This window comes from Marmota monax, unplaced genomic scaffold (genome assembly GCF_021218885.2).
Source record: "Marmota monax isolate L192 unplaced genomic scaffold, Marmota_monax_Labrador192_F-V1.1 WCK01_AAM20220418_F8-fsc00009, whole genome shotgun sequence".
NCBI lineage: Eukaryota > Metazoa > Chordata > Mammalia > Rodentia > Sciuridae > Marmota > Marmota monax.
In genome coordinates, this window is record NW_026694710.1 from 28,287,383 (window position 1) to 28,309,971 (window position 22,589).

Here is a 22,589-nt window from a genome sequence, read left to right on the forward strand (position 1 = left end):
AGGTCCGGGAGGAGGCCGCGTGGGTGGAAAAAATCTTCCCGGGCGGTACCGGACATTGGCGGCAGTTTCAAAAAATAAACTTTGTTCCTGCTTGAGTGGCTCGTGATTTTGTGCCCAGCCAGACTGCAGCAATGGAGGGTGATGGAGGGTGATGGAGGTGTGATGGAGGGTGATGGAGGGTGATGGAGAGTGATGGAGGGTGATGGAGGGTGATGGAGGTGTGATGGAGGTGTGATGGAGGGTGATGGAGGGTGACGGAGGTGTGATGGAGGGTGATGGAGGTGTGATGGAGGGTGATGGAGGTGTGATGGAGGGTGATGGAGGTGTGATGGAGGTGTGATGGAGGGTGATGGAGGGTGATGGAGGTGTGATGGAGGGTGACGGAGGTGTGATGGAGGGTGATGGAGAGTGATGGAGGGTGATGGAGGGTGATGGAGGTTGATGGAGGTGTGATGGAGGGTGATGGAGGGTGATGGAGGGTGATGGAGGTGTGATGGAGGGTGATGGAGGTGTGATGGAGGTTGATGGAGGTGTGATGGAGGGTGATGGAGGTGTGATGGAGGGTGATGGAGGTGTGATGGAGGTGTGATGGAGGGTGATGGAGGGTGATGGAGGGTGATGGAGAGTGATGGAGGTGATGAAGGTGATGGAGGGTGATGGAGGGTGATGGAGGTGTGATGGAGGATGATGGAGGGTGATGGAGGGTGATGGAGAGTGATGGAGGGTGATGGAGGGTGATGGAGGGTGATGGAGGTGTGATGGAGGGTGATGGAGGGTGATGGAGGTGTGATGGAGGGTGATGGAGGGTGATGGAGGGTGATGGAGGGTGATGGAGGTGTGATGGAGGGTGATGGAGGTGTGATGGAGGCGTGGGCCCCGAAAGGCCTCCTCTTGGATGGTGGCTATGTGCCCACACCACCTGCAGGGATGTGAAGCCCTCACCCTTTGTGGCCTGGAGCAGAGTGAGGCTGTGAGTATGGAGACTCTTGGTGTGTTCTTCTCACAAGCACCTGTGCCCTTGTTGCCAGGCTGCAGGTGCTCCTCAGAGGAGTCTGGCCCAACCTGCAGGATCATGGAGGTGAGGGGCTGAGCCCCACAAGCCCTGCAGGAAGACAGCCTTCCCCTCCACCCCCAGGGGTCTCAACAGGGCCATCCCAGCCTTACCTAGGACCCCTGTCCCACAGTGGGAAGTGGTACCTGATGTGATCAATACCTACCCTTGTGGGACTTGAGCTCTCCCCACTGTCACCTGGCTCTGTCCTCACAAGCTTTCTGGAAGCCTGGTGAGTGCAGGGGGGCCTTTAGGATAGAGGGTGTGGGGGGGCAAGGCCACTTTAAGACCCCAGCTGTGGCTAGCTGCTCAGGTCTGATGGGAGGACTTGGTGGTCAGGTGGCCCCTCAACGCCATGGGGAGAAGGTCCCTGGAGGCCCAAGTGAAGGGTCATGGGACAAGAGGATGACAGTTGAGAGCTGGTCTGACATGGGCAGGAGGGGCTCAGCCTGGCCCAACCCCGCCCCCTGCCGGCCTTCTGGGCAAACTACTGGGCCAGCGTGACAGCCTGGCCCATAGCAGGGCGGGCGGGGCGGGAGCCCTGGCCTCTGAGCAGGGCCAGCAGGCTACGTGCAGCATCCCACCAGCATGCCCTCCACCCCACACGCCCGAGAGGTGGCTTGCCCTGGCTCACCTGAGGAAGGACTCGGTCCCTCTTCCGGCTTTGTCCAGCCCAGCAGCCCTGGAGACAGGACTTGAAACTCCTCAGCATGTCCCCGTTTACTAGGTGGCCACCCTCCAGGCTCTGCCCTGCTGGACTTTCTCAGTGGGGATGAGAGTCCTGTGCTCAGTCCACCCAGAGCAGCCCAAGGGTCCAGTGAAACTTGGAGCCCGGGTTTGTGTGCCCAGGTCACTGGCACCAACACCACTGGAGTCCTTCCTGAGTATGGGGTGTGCGGCTGGAGGAGGCGCATGGGTGCCTCCTTCACCTGCGGCCACCTTCACTGTTGTGGACTCTGAGGGCCCAGGGAGTGGGGTCAGTCTTGGCTAGGGCAACACATGCCTCGGGAGGAGGTGCTAGAGACAGTGGGGTCTGCAGGTGGCCAGGGGCACCCTTTCCTGCAGCTTTGGGACTTTCAGGGTGGGATGAGGCATGGAGGGCAGTGGGCTTGGAGACGCAGTGATCACTTGGCCCTGTCTCCAGGGTCTGGACCAGCGAGGGAGGCAGGGCCCCACTCCAATATGTTTGCCAATGGCCCCTTGGAGGGGACCTGGGCTTCTCTGTGTGGGACTAAAGCTCTCATAAGCCACCAGCCAGGCTGTGGACGGTGGTGGCCACAGGAGGACGATCACACAGTGGATGGGCCAGGGGCCAGGCAGCCCATCTTCCCATGGTGGGCTCTTACTGTGCTCCACTGCCCGGGGTCTCCCACAGCAGGCTTGTCTCTGTTGGGGGCTGGGCGTCTGAGGCAGGGTCAGCACACCCGGGTCTGCGCAGGCTCCCTGGCCGGCCAACACCACCTCCTTGCTGTGTCCTCACGTGGCAGCTCTGGTCTCCTTTCTTTTTGGACACTGGTCCCATCACAGGCCCCACCCCATGACCTCTTCTGACCCCAATTCCCTCCTAGGCCCAGTCTCCATGTGCACCCCTGATGGTGTGGCCTTCAGCACAGGCACTGAGATGGTGGACACGGCACTGGGCTGCAGAGGTCTGTGGATCTCCCCTCGCTTGGGCAGGGGCACTGTGGCTCACCTCCCTGAGGACCCCTCCCTTCCTACTCTGCTGTGGCACCTGGAGGTGGTGCCTGGGGCAGCCCTGTTTCCATGTCCTGTCCTGGCAGGAAGCCTTGGGGGCACCAACTGCGTAGATGTCAGGGACACTGGGCTTCGGAAGTCTAGACCCACTGCTGTGTGCCCAGCTGGGGTCATATTTACCCGCTGAGGGCCAGTGCCAGGGCCCCCACCTGGCCTCGTGGCCCCAAGTTAACTCAGGCTCCAGGATAAATACCCATTCAGACACACAAGGCCCCTTTGTCCTGCAGAGAGGCTCTGGCCCAGGATACTGCCCAGAGGCCGCTGTCCTCGGCACGGCCCCAGGCCAGGCCGGCTGCCCCAACACGTCTAGCTGCCCCATGGGGCCTTCTCTGGGCAGACTCTGGGCTTGGCTCAGAGAGGCCCCAGTGGGGGACAGGCTCCTGAGCAGCTCACAGAGGGATGGGAGTGGCCAGGTAGGCAGGGCTGGTGAGGAGGGGCCTGGCTGCAGCCCTCTGCCTCTGTAGCCCTCTTCAGTCCACCTCTGACCTGCAAAGAGGTGGGAGCCCTGCCAACCCCCCTACCCTGCTGGCAGATGATAAGCTCTGGGGGCTTTAGGCCCCACCCACAACCCCAGCTAGGGCAGCAGAGGTGCTGCCCACACACTGTCTGGCCAGAGCCTCCCTTGACAGTGGCACCGACCCCTGTGGGCCTTAGCACCCTTGTCTGTGAAGTGGGCCTGGCAGGCTCTTGGATGGCTCCTGGGAGGTGGTGGACCCACCATCTGTCCAAGCAGAACTGGGAGGTGCCTGTGTGGAAGGGGGTAGTCCAGGAGGCCAGTCAGGAGATCCATGGGATTTGGAAGAGCTGACTAGGATGGAACAAGGGGGTGGGGCCTGGAGGACTCTGAGGGAGAAGGACAGAGGCCTGAGGCTTAGGGCTGGGTGGTCCCCCAGTCCCCATTTGCAGCGGGCCATTGTCCTGCCTAGGAATGCCTGCACAGCCCACAAGGCCTTCTGCCACCTACCAGGCGCTTTTCTGCAGATAGGCTGAACACAGATGCTGCTCGCCTCCTGGAGCCTCAGGGATCTGCCCAGGCTGCTGGGCTCCTCAGACTGTCCTCTGAAGCCCCCCTTCCATTCCTCCACTTCTCCGGAGGTCCACAGGGGCTTTTGGCATCGCACCTGGCCTCTATGGTCCAATCCTGGCTCTGTGGTCCATGGCTAGCAGCGACCCCTGGTGGCAGCCAAGCACATTGCTCCCCTCGAGAGTCATCAACCCTCTCTCTTGGCCCAGCGCAGGCAGGTCCTGGGACTCTGCTCTGGCTGAGGGATGTTCAGAGATTACTGGAGTGACCAGTATCTTGCCAGGTGTTCGACTGGGCCCCTCCCTGAGTGGGACCCTGCTCCTCATTGTTAGAATACCCCGCTGTGGCTCAGGCTCTGTCCGCAGGCCTTGGCATCTGTCCCTGAGGAATAGTTTTCATTTGCTGCTCCTCTGCCGGGCCCCGGGGCTGTGGTCCAGGCCTTGCAGCATCAGCTCCCTGGAGCACAGTACTCTCAGTCCTGCCCACCCCGGGCCTTCTGGCTTGTTCTGGAGGCCAAGGTGGGTCACAATTCAAGTCCAGTGTCCAGGGGTTCAAGGATGCCCAGCTGGACCAAGCCTGGGCCTGTTCAGAAGGGCTCCTACGGACTGTGGAGCTGCATTCAGCTTGTCCCAGGGGTCCTGTACCATACACAGGCCCTTCTGTGGAACCAGCCCCACTGAGCCAGCTCTGGGTGCCGAGGATGCAGCCCTGGCACCTGTGGGGCCTGTTGACTTACTATTTCTTACCTACATGCCTTTGTTGTAGACAGTGAGCTTTGGTCAAGACTTAAAATGGGCCACCAGCTCATGACTGGGCTGTTTGTGGCTGTGAAGGAATGGGCTTCAGGCACTAAGGAGCAGGGGACACTTTTAAGGCATTATGAGGAGCTGGGGTGCACACCTGTAATCCCAGCTGCACCCATGTATCTAGTTGCTTGTTTCAAGTTGAAGCTCATTAGAATTTATCGAACTTCGACATTTGCTCCTCCCTTTAGTTAATTAACAGCTCAGTCTCTAGAAGGAACACCACTCACAAGGCGTTTCTCAACAGGAATTGGAGGCTGTGGTATTTACAGGGTCTGATGCTTAAGCAAATACAACTGGCACTCATGAAAAGTAAGATCCATACGCGTACTTATTAAACAGACTTCTGGAATCAGCATTGAAAATAAACTATATTCTTTAGATAAAAAAATTTTTTAGGGCTGTAGCTCAGTGGCAGGGCACTTGTCTAGCATGTGTGAAGCACAGGGTTCAATTCTCAGCACTATATATAAATAAAATAAAGGCCCATCAACAACTAAATATATATGTATTTTTTTTTTTTTTAAAGATGGGGTCTTGTTATCTTGCCCAGTCTGGCCTCAAATAATCCTCCTGCCTCAGCTTCCTGAGTAACTGGGACTACGGGCACATGTCACCTGGTACTTAATAAGTTCCGTTAGCTCTTTAGATTGCAGATTTCCAGAGCATACTATCAAATGAAACTGAAATGGAACTTTCAGTTCATTTTCAATCCCTTTACCCTCTATGGTATGTAAATAGCTAAGTGGCAATTGCTTCCTTAGGAAATTTGTCTTTAAAATTGGCATATGTAGCATGTATCACTGGATGCTACAGTTTCGTTTTTGCTTTTGAAATTACAAAATTTTTGCTTTGCAGCATTTTCCTAAAACTTCTTGGATACCATGGATTGAACTCAGGGGCACTTGCCTGAGCCACATCCCCAGCCTTATTTTGTATGTTAGAGACAGGGTCTGAATTGCTTAGCATCTTGCCATTGCTGAGGCTGGCTTTGAACTTGTGATCCTCTTGCCTCAGCCTCCCAAGCCGCTGGGATTATAGGCATGCACCACCATGCTCAGCTTCCTTAAGGCTCTTGACATCTTTCCAATGTAAACAGATTACCTAAGATGTAAATAGAATAAAGTTTTGATCTTTAAAAACTAGTACTGGGGGGTTAGGGCTGTGGCTCAGCAGCAGAGCACTGATCTTGGATTTGTGAGGCCCTGGGTTCGATCCTCAGCACCACATAAATAAAAAGGTATTGTGTCCACCCACAAAAAAAATTGTATATTATATATAAACTAGTTATGGGTAAGAACGGATATCAGACAATTGAAATGAGCAAACATTAATATTATTAGTATCAGGAATGGCCACGTCTTTTCAAGTGCTGCGTAATGAAGGGAGATCACACCATGGCTGTCCTGACATCTGTCCTGCCTGCTCCACAGCAGCACTGGCAGCTCTTCCCAGCTCTGCCTCTGCCTCTCTGGCTGGTAAGGTCAGGATTTGCAGAGTGGCTGGCACCCTTGAGGCAGGATAAAATTCCTTCTTAGGAAAACCTATTTGGTTCCCATGCCAGAATGTCAGGTGTTAACCTGAGACGTCAACTAATGCCCACCTCTGTGCGAGGCCTCCAGGTCTTGCCCTGGCTGGTTAGGGCTTGGTTTCCTCACATGAATGCTTGGGCCACTTGCTTCCCATCTATGGTCCCGAGGCGGAGATGCAGCACCCCTCCTGCCCAGGACTATGTGGCTGACCAGATGGCAGGCCGACTAGGCAGGGCTTGAGCTCCCTGGGGCAAGGAGAGTCCCACCCCATGTGCTGCCTGGTGGCACCTCACAGTAACGGAGACTGAGGCAGCTCCTGGGGAAGCTATCCAGGCGCAAGGAAGGCAGGACCTAGCTGGTGGCATGGCAGCCTCAGGCCAGATCCAGGACAATGTGACTTTAGAATTTGAGCTCAAGGGAAACTTTATTTAGTCTTCTTTTAAAAGCAACCTATTTTGAAAGGAAGTTGAGGTTAAGAGAGAAGAACACAAAACTAAGACAAATCAGATGGACAGACAGACAGGAGAAGGCAGGTATGGCCATGGCCCTCATCAGATCTTTTCCATCTTAGAGATGAGGTCATCACAGATCCTGGTCAGCTCATCGTTTTCTTTAGTCTGAAGGAAAAATTTAAAAATGAGTTGCTGGGCTTTTACAGGAAGCTTAGGGCCCTGCCCCCTGCACCTGGATAGACAGGCTGCAAGGGAGAGGCAGGTGTGGCCTTTGGCAGGCGCTGGCAGCCAGGGTCCGGCCTCACACCCCACCTTCTGCTCCACAGTCTTCTCCAGAGAGTGGATCTGCATCTGTGCCTTCCTCAGGCTCGCCTGGTAGGCCAAGGCCTCCGCCTGGGCCTTGCTCCGGACCTGGGTGATCTCCTCGTTTGCCCTGGAAGAGGGAGGGGCAGAGGCTAAGGCTAAGCCCCGCCCCACCCCACCCCTACCCATTCTGGTCCCCACCCAGCACTCACAGCCTGAGCTTCTCCTCTGCGTGGGCCTTCAGTGCCTGGTACCTCTGGCCCTCTTTCTCGATCCTCACTATGTAATCCTCTACGCACTTCTTCAGTGACTCTTCGTTCTTAGGAATGAGCAGATGAGAACTCTTTAACAGTGTGCCATTTTGTCCACTGTGCCAGGCTAAGTGGGCAGGGTTCCCTCCATGCTGTGCACTACGGGACAGGCCCTGGACCTTCTCCCCTGGGACCTAGGCCTGGCCTTCAAGTCCTCAGAATTGCCAGGCCCTGCTGAAGAAAGCAGGGGACCACCACACAGGCCCCCAGACCCACTTGGCAGGAGGACACGATGAACACTGAGGGACCCACTCAGCTTTGCTCTCCATGGCGGTCCCTAGACACAGCGAGAAGCCGACTGCTGAGGAGCCACAGTGACCCTAGTACCCCATGCTCCCAGCCCTTGAAGTGGCATTTGAATGGATTCCTACCTGCCACTTGGAAAGGGGCCCCCTTCAGAGTGCTCCCTAAACTCAAGCCAGCTGCCACCAGCTGTTGTGCAGGTCCCCTCTCTCCACACCATGAGTACCCGCAGCCCCGAGGACTTGCCCCTTGCCCTGCTCCTCCACCCAGTACCTGCATGGAGATGTGCTAGGGCTTCTGCCGAGGTCCCTCCTACCTCTTGAACCTGTGCCTCATAGACGGCGTCATGTGTGACTCTTGCTCCCACTCACCAGCACCTACTGGATACAGTCTATCCCGTTCCCAGAACCCCACACACCCTGGTGCCAGGGAAAGTCGGGCAGAGGACCCAGGCAGACACCCCATTCATGGCACCGTGGGCACTGACTGTGAGCCACCCACCTTGCGGTAACCTTCAAGCACCACCCACCTTGCGGTAACCTTCAAGCACCTCCTTCTGTTTCTCGAACCGCTTGAAGAGGTCAGAGAAAGACTTTTCCATGGAGTTCAGATCCATAGTGAGTTGGTCTCTTTCTTTCAGAACCTTCTGGATTTCAGCTTTGGCAAGCTCCTTCTGTTTCTGAGCCTCCTCTTGAGAAAATCAAACACTAGGACTCAGGGAGCAGCCCCTGCACTGGGTGCCACAATCAGCCACAGAACGAGAGGCAGGGCACAGCAGGTTAGATTCTGTCCATTAACCCTTGCTGCTGGGATCTCTGGAGCAGGACAGGCCAGAAGCAGCTGCTGCTTCCATGCCAGCGCCTGACAGATCCTTGGAGAGAGGGCAGGGCCCCCCTGAGACCTGGAGGCTTGTGCTCAGCTTGAGGCCCATCCAGAGGCCCATCACAGGTTGTGTGGATGTAAGGCTCTGCAGGGGGCAGGAAGCAGCGGACCCCAGCCCCCTGGGGATGGGAGGGGAGGGGAGGGGAGGGGATGGGATGGGATGGTGGGGTAGACTGCGGACTGGGTAGGCAGCATCTGTCACCCACCCTGGCAATCATGGCCCTGGCTACCAGCTCAGGGGACACAGATGGAGACACGTGGGGGAAGTGCTGGGGAAGCAGCTGGCACTCACCCATTGCCTGGCACACAAGCCCTTCAAACCCATCCATGACCTTCCTGTGGGAGAAGCATGTGATTGTCTGTGGCCACCCATGACAGGCCATCCTGGGTGGGAGACAAACACAGCTGCAAGCCTCACCCCATCTCCAGGTTCTTCACGCGGAGTTCCTCACACCTGCTCTTCAGCTCCAGGTTCTCTTCCTGTGTTGCGCTTACCTGAACAAGCCACACGTGGTTGGCAGGTGGGTACACCCACAGGGACATCCCCACCCTTGAGGTCTTAAAACCTGGTCAGGCTGGGGGCTGCCTGCTTCACGTGAATAAGGTGTGGGGTCCCTGGCTGCTCCTGTGGACCTGTACCTCCCCAGTGAGCCCAACTTCATTCCAACTGGCTGTGGGTCAGGTATGTACCAGAAGCCCAAGTTAGGTGAGCCCCAGACCCATAGGGTGGGGCTTGCAGCGAAGACCAGAGGGCAGCTTGGGCACCGAGATAGGGCGGCCTGGGTGTGTCTGGTTCAGGTGTGTACCACAGGCCCTTAAGAGGACACTGCCCTGAGGGTCACAAAAAGCTACACTAAAGCAGATGTATAGTTTGAGCCCAATCTGCAAGCTGTCCTTTCCGGGCTACCTGGCCCCATCTCTGTGCAGACTAGTGAGCATAAGGGCAGCTCAGAGTGGGGCCTGAGGCACCTGGACCCTTTGTGTGACCCTGTGCACACAGGTTCTCTGAGGTGACCCAGAACCAGAGTTAATACAGGCTGAGGTTTCTGCATATCCAAGGAGCAAGGAGAGATGGCTGAAGCATGGGATATGAAGGGCAGGGGGTTTCAGACTCCAAGAAAGTGAAGACAAGCCTTCCATCCTGCCCAGAGCCACGTCCACGGGGGCTGGGGTGCTGGAAAGGGTTTGACCCAGGATTGCAGCAGCAAGTTACTACCCTCAGCACTGAGACACTGGTGCCTACTTGCCATGGCACACTGCAGTGAGACTGCCCCACAGATAAATGCCACATCCACACGGCCATTTTCCCCACAACTGAACCCCTTCTGGGAGGTTGAGGTGACAGAGGTCTTAGCTGACTGGGGACAGCTGATCTCTCTGTATAGGGATAGCTGCCTGCTTGGACCTGGAGGGACATGTGGAATCCTAAACTACTTGGGCTACAGTGCAGGCCGAGGCCCTGAGGAGTGACTGATGTCAGCCAGGGCTAAACCAGGCCCAGTGCTGCTGCAACAGAGATGGTTCCACCTAAAGCAGCAAGGGCAGTCAAGGTCACTGGACCCAGCAAGGAACCAGGCCCTGTGCTCAAAGCTGTCTGTGCCCAGTCCTTGGCTACTCCCCAGGATGGCTGGAGAGCTGGAGAGTAGGGGCACTGTTGGCCTGGGTCCTTACCGCTGCATCCAGGTCCCTCTGGCTGTATTGCAGGACGTCCACAATAGGCCCGACAGACAACGGTGGGCCTCCAGGCTCCAGGAGGCATGCGGGTGGGCCCGGTGCCTGTGAGGGCGATAGACAGGCTGATGGGAGCTGCCTTGCTGTCTCTAACCTCTCACCAGAAGCCAGGGCCACAACCAGGCAGAGATGCCCAGTGAGGGCCCCACAGCAGAAATCTCGTCTGTCATGGAATGGCCAGTGGGTCCTTGCCCCATCATCAGACCCAATGTCTTCAGACCCTCAGGAACATAAAACATAGGCCCGTAAGCTACCCACGTCTTTCTTTCTATTTTTTTTTTTAAGTATCTTTTGGGTTGCAGATGGACATAATACCTTTATTTTTAATGTGGTGCTAAGGATTGAACCCAGTGCCTTCCACGTACAAGGCGAGTGCTCTACCACTGAGCCCCAGCCCCAGCCCCCACCTGCATATACTGAGACCACAAAAAGACTGCTCCAAAGAGACCTCGATGCTTACAGGAACATCCAACGTGCCCAAGAAATCCAACTCCACAAGCTTGGCTTCCAGCGGGTTTCCCAAGGAAGGCTCATCGGCATCCTGTGTGCTGAGACTAAATAGGTAGCAGGGTCACTGACACGTTCTCCATTGAGAAGGACAGGAGGGACAGTCACGCCCCCCCGCCCCAGTGTGAGGGATGGAGCCCAGGGCCTTGAACAGGTTGGCTTAAACCTACCAACCTCCTGCCTTGGCCTGCCAAGCAGCTGGCCCCAAAGGCGTGCCACCGCACCTCATCATGTCCAGTCTTTTTTTTAAAAAAAAAAAAAAAAAAAAAAAGGTACCAGGGATTGAACTTAGGGCACTCGACCACTGACCACGTCCCCAGCCCTATTTTGTGTTTTATTTAGAGACAGGGTCTCACTGAGTTGCTTAGCAGTTTGATTTTGCTGAGGCTGCCTTTGAACTTGTGATTCTCCTGCCTCAGCCTCCTGAGCGGCTGGGACTACAGGTGTGCACCACTGCACCCAGCTGCCATGTCCAATCTTAACCACACTCTGCTTTTGGTTTTCAGGTTCATAGTAGAGGATGCAGAACTGCACCTGGCAGGCTGGACATCTCTGATGACTTGGGTCCTCTCCCGTCTTGCCTGCCATCACCCACAGCTGCTCTCCTTCCTGGTGTTCAAGGCCCATGGCTGCACTGTCCACAGCACATGTTTCCAGTGGGAAGGGCCTTAATTGTGGGTCCTCACAGTACAGAGAATTCTCACAGTCAGAGGCAACAGCCCTTTCTCTCCCCTGGCTTTAAACTTCCATACCATGCTAAGTCATTCTCCTTGAAATTAGACAAATATGCCCATTCTTCTTCCAGAGCAGGGGTCAGCCTGGGTTTTCTGCAGATGCTTAATAGTAAATGCTTTTACATTTGAAGGGCACACAGCTTGTCACAGCTACTGAGTTCTGCCCCTGTAGCATGAGTTACTACCCAGACCATTTGTGAGGGAATAGGTGTGACCTTGGGCCAACAAGCTTCACTTATGAAGTATATGTAGCTGAGTGTAGTGGTCATGCCTGTAATCCCAGAAACTCAGGAGGTTGAGGCAGGAAGGTCACAAGTTCAAGGTCAGACTGGGCAACATAGTGTCTTAAAAAATAGAAAGGGCTGGGGATGTGGTTCAGTAATAGAGCAACTCTGGGTTCAGTACCCAGTACAAACGAATGAATAAATGAATGACTAAATGAATTAAGTAAAATAGTAAAATATAGGCAGTGAGCAGAATTTGGCCACAGGTTATGGTATACTGGCCTCTGTTCTACAGGATCTACTTTTCTTAATTTTAACAATTAGGGCCTTTAAAAACTTAGGGTGGTGTGTATGGTGAGGGTCAGCAGCCCCACCACATGAGACTGGCTGCAGCTCATGGCCTGCTTATCTGCCACCACAACTGATTTCTAGTTCAGATCAACCCCCTTAGTCGAGAGGATTCACTCCCCTGGCCCATGTTAAAAGCTCCACAGATGAGGGGACATACCTTGTTGTCACTGGGACCACGGGCACTGGTCGCAGAGGGCTGTCTTTCAGCAGAGGGTCGAATTTCAGGTACAAGGACTGTTTCCTCCAGGCTGACTCCTTAAACTGGAGGGAAAGGGCAAGGTGACAGGCTCCTCTGCTATCCCACAGGTGCAGCCCCACGAGCTGGGCCACCTGCTTGCTGACAAGGGGCCTGGGGAAGGACACGCCTGGCCTGCTTCCGGTGTCCCTACCACTGCCTGAAGGCCACCTATCCAGCACTGTGGGTGTCTACCAGGTCTCAGCACAGGTGCCAGGACCATAGGATGCTGGGACAAGACGCTATAAGAAAGGGGCCCTGCAGAGACTCGGCCACAATGCCAGTGCTGTGGGAGTCCCAAGGGCTGAGTGCCAGCACTGCACAGGGTGACAGCAGCAGGGCTGGGTCTTGGGGTACAGACCTCTGCTGAGGCTATCAGAGCCTGCCACTTACCGAGGAAGTCCCAAACTGCTCCAGGTAGTCCACTTCAGCACCTGTGCCTAGAACTGAGAGAGTCACAGTGGGGTCACTCTTCACACCTGAGCCTACAGCTGTACAACGGTGCTTTCCAAAGTGCTTGTTAGGGAGGGACCACAGTTCTTTGGTGAAATAAATGCAGCTATATTTCCAGCCACAGGCTTCTCCATGTTCTGGGAGGAGCCCCACCAAGAACCTGGTTGCATGTGGTAACAAATCCTCTCTACACATTCAATGCTGATGCAGTTTTTCTTTGAAGATTTCCTATCCAACACTGATTGAATCTAAGGATGTGGAACCCATGGATACAGGGGCCAACTGTGTCCTCAAGTCCTACCTAACAAGAGACTGACCTCTCAGTTAACAAAAAGATACCATATTTCACCACATAGCCTTTGCAGATTTTGTGTCAAAAGAGGGTTGTGACCATTTTGTGAAGCTTAAAAACATTACGCCGTATTACTTAAAAATCATTCATTAGGGGCTGAGGCTATATAGCTCAGAGGTAGAGCACTTGCCTTACACGTGTGAGGCCCTGGGTTCTACCCTCAACACCACATGAAATTAAATAAATAAAGATATTGTGACCATCTACAACTAAAAAAATGTAAACCACCTAAAAAAACCCATTTATTATCAGGAATTACAGCCTCTGGGACAAGAGTCCACTGTGTTTCTCCTTTGCTAGCAAAGCAATAAAACTTTTCTCTTTTTTTCCTTAAAACTGTGTCCTCATTATCAGATTGACATCAGGGACAGGGACTGAGCTTTCAGTAACAAATTTGGGGCCCCAGGTGGGGCCCAAGAGCACCCCTCTCTAGTACTCTTGGGCAGGCCTGGCTCTCCAAGGAACCCACTTCCATGCTGAGGATTCATGGTGTGGGAAACTTGTTGACAGCAACTGCAGGAGAGTTGGGAGATGGGCGGGTATGCCTCGGGTCAAACCAGAGGAGCTGTTCCCCAGTCAGGGGAGGGATGAGGGGCGTCCCAGCAGCTGCTGAAGCTCCTTTTGCTTCAGGAACTCCTGCCTTCTCCGAGTTGTACAGGTTGTGATCCACTTTGACAAAAAGGAAACTGAACTCAGGAAAGTCATGACAGCTTTGGCCATCTGAGATCCCTGCCCTATGTATACCTTGTCCATTCGCCTGCCATCCGCCACTGTGGACCTCTGGACTGCTCTGATGCTGTATACCCTTAATTGTTCACACCCCACTTGACAGAGCACAAGACTTTGGTTTACTCCCCCAACTTTGCCTTCTCTCAGCAGGAAGCAGCTCGGAGATGTCATCATTTTTCCATAGAAATGGAATGTAGAAATCGACAGTGAGGAAATGGAACAGTGGTCACTTTATGCTTTTAGTATAGCCCTTGCTGCTCTGCCACTGCAACTTATTTTTAAAGTGGACATGGTAATCCAGACTTTGGGGATGGCATCAGAAGATCTCAGAAATCACTATCTTCCAAATTATCAAGTGAATTACAGCTCCAACAGAATACATGGAACATGGCCTTGAATCACCTTTTTAAAAGCCCACTGTTCCTGCTGATGAGCAGAATCACAGCCTCCGGGGCAAGAGTCCCCAGTGTTTTTTCCTTTGCTAGCAAAGCAATGAAACTTCTCCTTTTTCTCAAACACACACACACCCCACAAAAACCCAACAAAACCAAAACCATTTATTACTAATAGCCAGGCACGGGGATGCACACCTATAATCCCAGCGCCTGTGGAGGTGAGGCAAGTTTGAGCTTAACCTTAGCAACTTAGCAAGACCTTGTCTTAAAAAGAAAACCGGGGATGTAGCTTAGTGGTACAGTCCCCCTGGGTTCAATCCCTAGTCCAAAAGGAAAAAAAAAAAGAAAAAAAGAAAAAAAAAAAGCCATCATTACCAAACTGTCCTTGGTACAAAGTTAGGATGCATGGAATGCTTTTGAATGTATGTTAAAATTGTAAAACTGAATAATCCAAATCATTGCACATCATTTTTTCCTGACAGTTTAGTAAACATTTTTCTGGTTTGGGGAAAGTAAAATATTAGTACATCAGTTGTTACTGATTTGTGCACTCTACTGAAAATATTACACTTGAGAAAATTTACTACAGTGTTGCAAAGCATGGACTTGGTTGTTAGGAACCACACACAGGGCTTACAGGAGTGGCACTGAAGACTGTCTGCCATTAGTGCAGCAGCCTCTAAACAAATAACACACAACTTTAGGTCTGTTTAGACAATGCAAAGGTGCCGAGAACTCTGGGCCCATGGCTCAGTGTGCATGCAGATGCCGCTGCTTGGCTCCCTAATGTGGGTCAGCACTGCTACTGAACCACATTCCCACTCTCTTCTCACTGGCCTGATGGACAGTTAAACCATTGCAACTATTGTTCAACGAAAGTTATAAACCAATATTCAGATAGGAAACATAATATTATTTTCAATATTAATAATATTTATGTTGTGGCAACAATTATGCAGTTAAGAGATGGTAACCAAATTTAAAAAATGGGCAAATGATGTGAAAAGACATTTTGTCCAAAAATACACAAAAGGCAACGAGCACATGGGAAGGTGCTCAAAAGATGTTTGCTAGCTGTCTGGGAAACATGAGCCAAAACCATCATGAAAATCCCTTTCACGCCTGCCAGGAGGCTGGAACCCGTAAGAGATGACAAGCACTGGAGGGCCTGTGGAGAAATGGGGCCCTCCTGAGCCACAGACATTAGTGTAAAATGGTGCAGCCACTTAGGAAAACCGTCTGGCAGTTCCTCAAAAAGCCATGTATAGTTACCAGGATCCAGTAATTACACCCCCAGGTATGCACACCTGAGTAGACGGATTTATAGGGGTGGGCCACTGTGTCCCACTAGTAGTGTTACTCATAAGAGCTAAATAGCAGAAACCACCCAAGTGCTTTATTAATGAACAAATGTGAAGCACGGATCCCTGCCTCACCAGATGAGTCCCAAAGGCCTTATACTTGGTGAAGAGACCAGGCACAAAGGCCACGGCACATGTGACTACAGGTCCCAGACTTCTTGACCAGGCCACAGTAGCCAACAGGGAGCTCTCACCAGCTGCCTTTCATCCTTCAAGCGACGTAGTCACAAGTTCCCACTGGCTGCACAGGAATGCCGTCTGTCAGCGGGTACCCAGCTGCTCATCATTCACTGGATCTCACCTGTGCATTACTTTGTTCACATCTTTTGCCTACTTTGCAAATCCACAATTTATATGTCTAGGGTCCTCTATAGTAAAAGTATTGCTTTGTTCTACTGAAAATACCTTATCTTTTGATGGACCAGAAGTTTCTATGATAATCACTTAAAATCGGGAAACAGACACCTGTAAATGATACAGCTAAACCAAGAGACAGAACAGAAATGTCCACAGGACAGCTTTCGGGCAAACAGAGCAATACCAGGGCTGCGTACCCTCAGCTGGGTCCCTGAAGCACTCCTCCTCCAGGTCCGAGGCAGGCTCCAGTCCCTGATGAGGAGGGGCGGGCATCAGTTGAGCAGAGGGGGCTGTCAGCTCATTCTCCAGACAGTTCTTGGGAGCCAAGCTTCCTTCCTACAGGGAAGGTCAATGTCATCTCACGCAGCTGAGAACCCTGGGTTAGACTGTCTCACCCAGTCTCAAAACACACCAGAAGGAAAGGAGGCTTTGGGAAAGGGGGGTGGGCAGCAGTGTATCCAGCCCGATGACAGAAGATTTCCACTGGCCTCTTCTGCCCTCCTACTTCTCTACAGAATATGTAAACGGCTGCATAGTATAAGAACGCACCTATGTACACACATACACACTGTACCTTGCCCTCTGCTCTTGGGGTCTCAGATGCCATCTGCACCACAGGTATGTCACTGGTTGGGGCCGAACACAGCTGCCTGGAGAGAAAGTCAGCAGAGGCTGGTGTTCACCGCATTCCCCACTCCAGCGCTGAGCTGCCACCTGCCTGTCTCCTGCACTGCTGTGCTGGTTCACCTGAGAAGGTGTTCATGCTAGAGGTGCATCAACGTGACTTGAGGAAGTCACCCTAGAGGAAACAGGCTTGGTCTGGTGTTGGAATAATGGCACTCAATACAGGTCATGGCTGCCCCCTGAAGGGACATGCCCAGGGACAGTGCTGTGCCATGGTGCTGGCTTTACCGCTTTTCACCTGGTGGTAGGCTGTTCTTTCTCTTTTTTAAGCTGAACACATTCTATTGCATATCAGCTGAGGCAGCTCCCAGCACCTGTGCTCCCCCAGCGCCCCCCCACCCCCCAGTTTGGTTCTGAGCCCGGAGGCTCTTTCTTCTAAGGTGCTGTGAAAGGACAAGTGGCAACTTTGGACTCAGGCGCTTGGTCACACACAGAACAGCTGCCCGACATGCCTTCCCCATACTCACTGGCTTGAAGGCGAGTCCTCCTGGGTTGCGGGTCTGACACATGGTTGCTCAGCCACAGGTGGTGCTGACCTGATTGCTGGGCTTTCTGGGGGCCAGGCCTCTTTGCCATCAGGCTTGGAGCCACCTCCTAACGGGCTGAAATTTGGGTCATCTAGTTTGTTCCAGCCAAGGCGAGAGTCCTGGGGAACAGGCTCAGGGCCCTCGCCTCCCTCTGCTGCCTCCTGAGGGGCCTGCTCCTGCCTGCCCTTGGGTTTCTTTCCCCGTCTCCCAGGTAGAGCCAGCCTTCTACTGGTGGTTTCATTAGAGAAATCGAATTCTAGTCTTATGGGCTCACACCTTGGCAGGACAGTCATTTGGCCCACGGCCTCTTCCTTCTGAGGGCTTGGGTTTGTGGCCCCGTCAGTCTGCAGAGGGCCAGCTGGGGCTGAGTTCTCAGGACCAGATGAATAGATGTGGGGAGAGAGGAAGGCACTGGCTACTGGCTCAGGGGAGCCTGGGGTCTCACTGGCCAGGTCTATGGGGAGGGCCCCTCCACATGGGCTCTCAGGGCTGGTACCAGGTGAAGTAGCCATGGCTGAGGCAGTGCAGTGTGAACTTTCTGCAGGGGCTTGGGGAGGGGTCTCCATCTTGTGTTGGGGTGCTGTCCCCAGAGGATCTTCTAGGGTCTCAGAGGTGGATGGCATCCTTCCATCTAAGAAATGAGAGCTAACACTTTCTTTTGAGGCGTGACGCGGACTGTCAGACACTTGTCTTGGAGACAACATCTGGTTTTCAGGACTTTCTGGGCCCTGGGAAGAGCTTAAGGAGCTTGGATCAGCCAAGGTGGCCAAGCTGGGTTTTTTTGAGCCATCATTATTTTCAAACGCTTTGAAGCTTATGTCTCCTGGAGGAAGGTCAGTATCAGCCACTGCTTCTGCCTGGAGAAACCCATTTATAGCTTCGGTGTCCACTTCCTTGGTAATCTGTTGGCTTCACAGAAACAGACTGGTTAACGCCAAGGGTCCTAAGCTTTTCAACAAGATTTCAGTCCACATGGAGAACATTACCAGAAGACACAAGAATGTTTGGCTAACTCGTTCCTCTTGCTTAAATCTTACTAAGTCCATGTTCATAGGATAGTGCATCAGGGCACACACTGGCTCAGAGTAGAGACACGATAAGCCAGCAGTCCCAGTGAAAGCTTTCTCACTTTTTCCTCTAATGTGGGGATTAGAGCTAAGTGGCTGGGGGGGGGGGGTCAAAGCACACATGGTTCCAGCTTTTCACAGGGAAAGGGAAATTAAGGTCAGGAATGCTGCTTTCAGACAGTTGGCTGCCGTGGAGAACATCAGGGTGCAGAGGGCATCTCCCAAGGGATCTGCTGTCCCTGTCGTGCCTCACACCTAAGAACAGGGGTGGCAGAGAGCAGGGTGATGGAACCACAGAGCTTCTGACAGGCAGGAAGGTCTGTCAGGGCAGTGGGCGGATGGAGGGTAGGGCTGGGGACTGAACTACAGTGCAAGAGGGCACAGAGCCATTTTGGAGCAAGTGTTATGTGATCTTGGATCACTCGAAAGAGGCCAGCCTCAGCATTTCAGTGACTCAGAGAAGGGACTCTGTGATTACAGCCCTATTCTTTTCTCCAAATTTGAAAACATTAAAATTAAGAAATTGGGATAAGGAACTTCTCAACTCCTTCCACTGCTCACAGCTATGCTCCTCCCTCCCAGGTTGCCACCTCCGCACACTAGGACAATGTCTGGCCAGCCACTTTATGCTCTCCCCAATAAATACATGCTCTATGAGCCACCACCTGTCCCCACCATGTAACTCAGCAAAGTATCAGGAAGGAGATGAATGGAAACAGGGCAGTAACACCATGCCTGAGACCCCGATGACAAGCTCACAGATGAAGCTCATAGCTGACTTCCAGCTCCTCTCCACCTCCTGCCCTATGGCCAGTTGCTAGGCAGCCCCAGAGACACAGGGCAGAGGCAAGAACCTTCCTGGCTTCAAAGCAGGCCAGATCCATGGCAGCCAAGTGGCAAGTCTTCCCTCTTAAAATTGTCAAAGATCATGAGATTTACTCTGATCTCATGTGACCAAATTTCAAAAAGTGTAAAATCAAGTTGAAAAGTAGCAAGGACATATGGGAAAGCAGTAGATTCAGGTTGGGAGATGCGTCCACAAGTTGGAGATAGCACATGGCCCAGAGAAATATCTTCATTTATTAGTGACATTTTATTTAAATCAGGTGAGAAGCACAGTAGTGATATTTCTTAGGCTTTTTCTCTTCACATGTGAAATCTGTTTAAAAGTTTTGAACAGTTAAATATGCAAAAACCAGCACAAAATTGTGCTAGTGAGGTCCCTTCCTGCTCTGGACATGGACTTGTCCCTGGGGTCAGGCAGGTGGAGAACCGCTTGGGCTTTGCCTGGAAACAGCTCTAGTCAGTCATTTTTGATAGGTTGGTGGACCATCGGCCAAGCCTAGCACCCAAAGGTGCTGGTCAAGTGTTTTGTCTTGATCCCTTTGACTACACATGTGCTCTGACTAGTATACCATAGGACAGTTTCTCTGCCTATGAGCCTCACCTGCTCTCTGCAAGTGCCGACTTTCAAGCAGAAGGAAATAAGCAAAATATGAGAGGAAGGACACTGTTGATTATCTTCCCTGGAGACAAAGTCAGAACATTTAACCAAATTACAGAAACAAAGACCAACTGTCAAGGGCACAGCAAAGAAGTGAAGCATGAAGTCAAAAATTTTTCTAAGTACTTGTTAATTAACTTTCTCCCGACAGGCCACATCCTGCATCTGCTCAGAGCAGAGATCAGGAGAAAGCCAGCCTAGAGGAGACAGAGCACTCCTGCAATGCTCCTCAGGTAGCAGAGTTGTAGATGTTCAAGGACACCAGCACTTACTTCTCTTTCTGTATCCAGGTGTAGTGAGAGTCTCCTAATCCAATGCTATTATCCAGAGCAAAAGGAGTCTCAGGTTTGCTAGTCATACTAGGACTTAAGATCCTGTGCGTCTGTGGATCTCGCAGAGGTGTCTGAAAAGTCACCTGTGGGAGGGTGAAGAGGAGAGTGTCTCTTCCATGATGCAGTTCCCCATGACCACGCTGGCAGCACCATGCAGCTCAGGGCTCCCCACTCACCTTTGCAGCTTTGGACTGGTTTCTAGGTGGTACATTTTCCTTCTGTGACAGACGAAGGACAGATGATCTTCCGGTAAGTTCTGGTGGTGAAAACAGGAAGTCACTGATGGCATTTTCGTCATTTAAGACCTGCAGACTCATTCTGAAAAAGGAAAATGTTTTTGTATCAATATAAGGGCAATGACACTGTCATCTGCAGACAAATCCCAGGGACAGAGCTGCCCCACAGTGCCACAAGAAGTCTTCCCTCCTGCAAAGGTGGGCAGAGTCTTAGAGTCTCCATTCTGCTTCAGGCTGCACTGCCACCTTCTGGGCCAAGCGCTGATAGGGCTCATGCTGACAGAACCAGTGCTTAGAGGCTGCTCCAGGTGTATCGCACTGTTGGGCAAAAGCCAGGGTACAGAAGGTCCTAGTCTTTAAGAAGAATTAAGAGCCAGAGGAAGCCTCAGGTTACACATGAGCCTCTGAATGTGGTATAAAGCAAAAGTAACAGTTGTAGATGACTCTATAGGAAAGCAGAAAAGCAGCACTAGTCTGTACCCCTCCTACTAGGCAGGAGAAGGGAAGGACTAGGGTATTTGCAGGCTGGAAGTCAAGAGAAGGCAAGCCAGCAAGAAAAAGAAATACTCAGTAGGTGCCAAGAAGGCCCAGAAGATTCTAAAATGGCTCCATTTCTACTCCCCAGGTCCTCATGTTGGTCACTCACAAGACACAGATTTCATTTACAGCGTAAGCAATTCAGGTGTAATCAAAGAACCAAGTATCTACCTGCCCAAAAGGACACCATGGGTACATGGTTCTATTGGGAGCTCTGGAAGTTTAGTTTGAAGAGCAAGAAGGGAGGCAGAGAAAGAGGTCAGCACAACCAGTACCAGAGGTCCTTGCTGTCTCAACTTGAAAAGCCCACTATGGAACTGTGAGTGGATGGACAGGGAAGGAAGTGATGAAACCAGAAATCTCCTGCAGGCTATAAAAACAGGTGCAAGTGGGAAAACAGAAGTAAAGGGCAATTTAGGTTTTTGGTCTGAAAAACTGGGTTACTCGTCAGGGAGTACAGAAGACACTGGATGACTGTGGGAGGCACAAGCCTAGGACTCTGGGACATGCGGACCTAGAGGAAGCCTTTTCAAGAGGAAAGTGGGAGAACAGTCAGCTCGTTCTTCTCAGGTGGGACCATGAAGGATGGAAAAGGCTCTTGAGCAGAGGATGAAAAGCCAGGATTGTGTTTTGATGCCCTCTGTGTGCAGAAGTGACTGCTGAGTAGGGGACAAAGTATAAGGAACACGGGGGTCTTGCGGCTACACCAGTCCCATCAGAATCAGCATCTTAGGGAGAGCAGGTTAGGGTCCAGGTGTTCATGGGAGGTGGAAAACCTGGAGTTGGTGATGGCCCTCAGGTGAGGAACAGGAGAAAGCATGAAGGATGACCCCTGGAAGGCAGCTAAGCAACCCTGCTGCTAGGGAGGGCAGCAGGAGCTGGTGGGGATGAGACATCCTGCCTACAGCTATCGGAAGAGGGCTGGCGACCCCGCAGCTGTTCGAAATCAAACACTTAAGGCTACAAGCACGCATTTGTGAGTCAGCTTCCAGGTGACACTCCAGGCAACATGAGGTCACCTGGGGGCTGGAGCTGAGGGAGAAGACAGCTCGGGCTACTGCTTCCGAGAGGACGCCGCCCGCCACCTCTGGAGGCCGGCAAGAGCGCTTCCGAAGCGGCCGCCCCCTCCGAGGCTGCGCGGATTGGAAGGGACCGCGCGGGCCGAGTTTCCGAAGCGCCGCGAGAGCCCTCGCAGGGAGCCGGGAAGGGTCGCAGAGCAGGCGCGGCCAGAGCCCTCGGGGCTCAGGAGGAGCCTCGCACGCGCCGGGACCCCGCCAGGGAAGGCGGGCTCGGGGCCGGCGCCGCTGCAGGATCCGGGTGGGGGTCCTCGTGGCTGGGACTGCGCCCCGCGGCCGCCGCCTACCTGACCACCGCGGCGAGGAAGGAAGAGAGCCGCCCCGGCTCCGCGACGGCAGCCGAGCCAAGACGCCGCGTCGAGAGGACCCAGTAGCCGCCGCCTCCCAGCCCGCGGTCGCCGCCCGCCGCGCCCGCGGATTCAAATACCGACGGTTGGCGCCACTCGGCCAATCAGCGTGCCGCCGGGGGCGGGCCCACAGGGCACAGGGAACCAATGGGAGGGCACTTTGGCCCCACCCCCCGCGCACCGCCCATTCCACTTCCGGTACCGAGGGACCGCAGAAGCCGTGGCCCGGAGCTCGAGACTTTGCCCACGAGTTTCGGGCTCTGCTGCGCACTAGAGCGTGCAGCGCGGCATAGCCGGGGCCAGAGAGGCGCTCGCTTTGGCCTGTTTTCTCGCCTGTGAAGTGGGGCTAGGTGCAGCCCCCCTCTCCAGGGCTGCTCGTGAGGAGGCCCATACCATTACGGGGACTCCCAGGGCGACTAGAAACTTCCGTCCCGGCGCCTTGCTGGGGGCAGCTGGGCAAAAAACACAACCTCCCAGAGTGCCTCGCGGGCGGC

At 53.4% G+C, this 22,589-nt stretch overlaps 1 protein-coding gene across 4 annotated transcripts; it reads right to left on the minus strand.

Moving 5' to 3' along the window:
- Positions 1-6,570: 6,570 nt before the first annotated feature.
- Positions 6,571-22,589, minus strand: Tacc3 (transforming acidic coiled-coil containing protein 3). 4 transcript variants are annotated; one of them, XM_058572482.1, is made up of 17 exons: positions 22,036-22,524; positions 20,076-20,217; positions 19,840-19,982; positions 17,273-17,905; positions 16,937-17,071; positions 16,360-16,435; positions 15,983-16,121; positions 12,532-12,584; positions 12,061-12,164; positions 10,548-10,641; positions 10,028-10,132; positions 8,775-8,851; positions 8,649-8,692; positions 8,004-8,164; positions 7,133-7,239; positions 6,930-7,050; positions 6,571-6,782 (listed from the first exon to the last, which is right to left on the minus strand). In XM_058572482.1, exons 2-17 carry the CDS (start codon positions 20,214-20,216, stop codon positions 6,717-6,719), a joined length of 2,199 nt encoding a protein of 732 aa, XP_058428465.1. In that variant the 5' UTR covers position 20,217; positions 22,036-22,524; the 3' UTR covers positions 6,571-6,716. The 4 variants fall into 4 exon arrangements, with proteins under 4 accessions (XP_058428465.1, XP_058428463.1, XP_046279680.1 ...); XM_058572480.1 differs by having other exon boundaries at positions 16,937-17,905; positions 22,489-22,589; XM_046423724.2 differs by having other exon boundaries at positions 16,937-17,905.

Bases quoted from the DNA above. Each gene is read 5' to 3' on its own strand.
- Tacc3 (XM_058572480.1), bottom strand. From the start codon at position 20,216: ATGAGTCTGCAGGTCTTAAATGACGAAAATGCCATCAGTGACTTCCTG. The intron at 12,585-15,982 runs GTACGCAGCCCT...TGACTCTCTCAG, and splicing joins CTTCAGGGACCCAGCTGAGG to TTCTAGGCACAGGTGCTGAA. The intron at 10,642-12,060 runs GTATGTCCCCTC...CTACCTATTTAG, and splicing joins GTGGTCCCAGTGACAACAAG to TCTCAGCACACAGGATGCCG.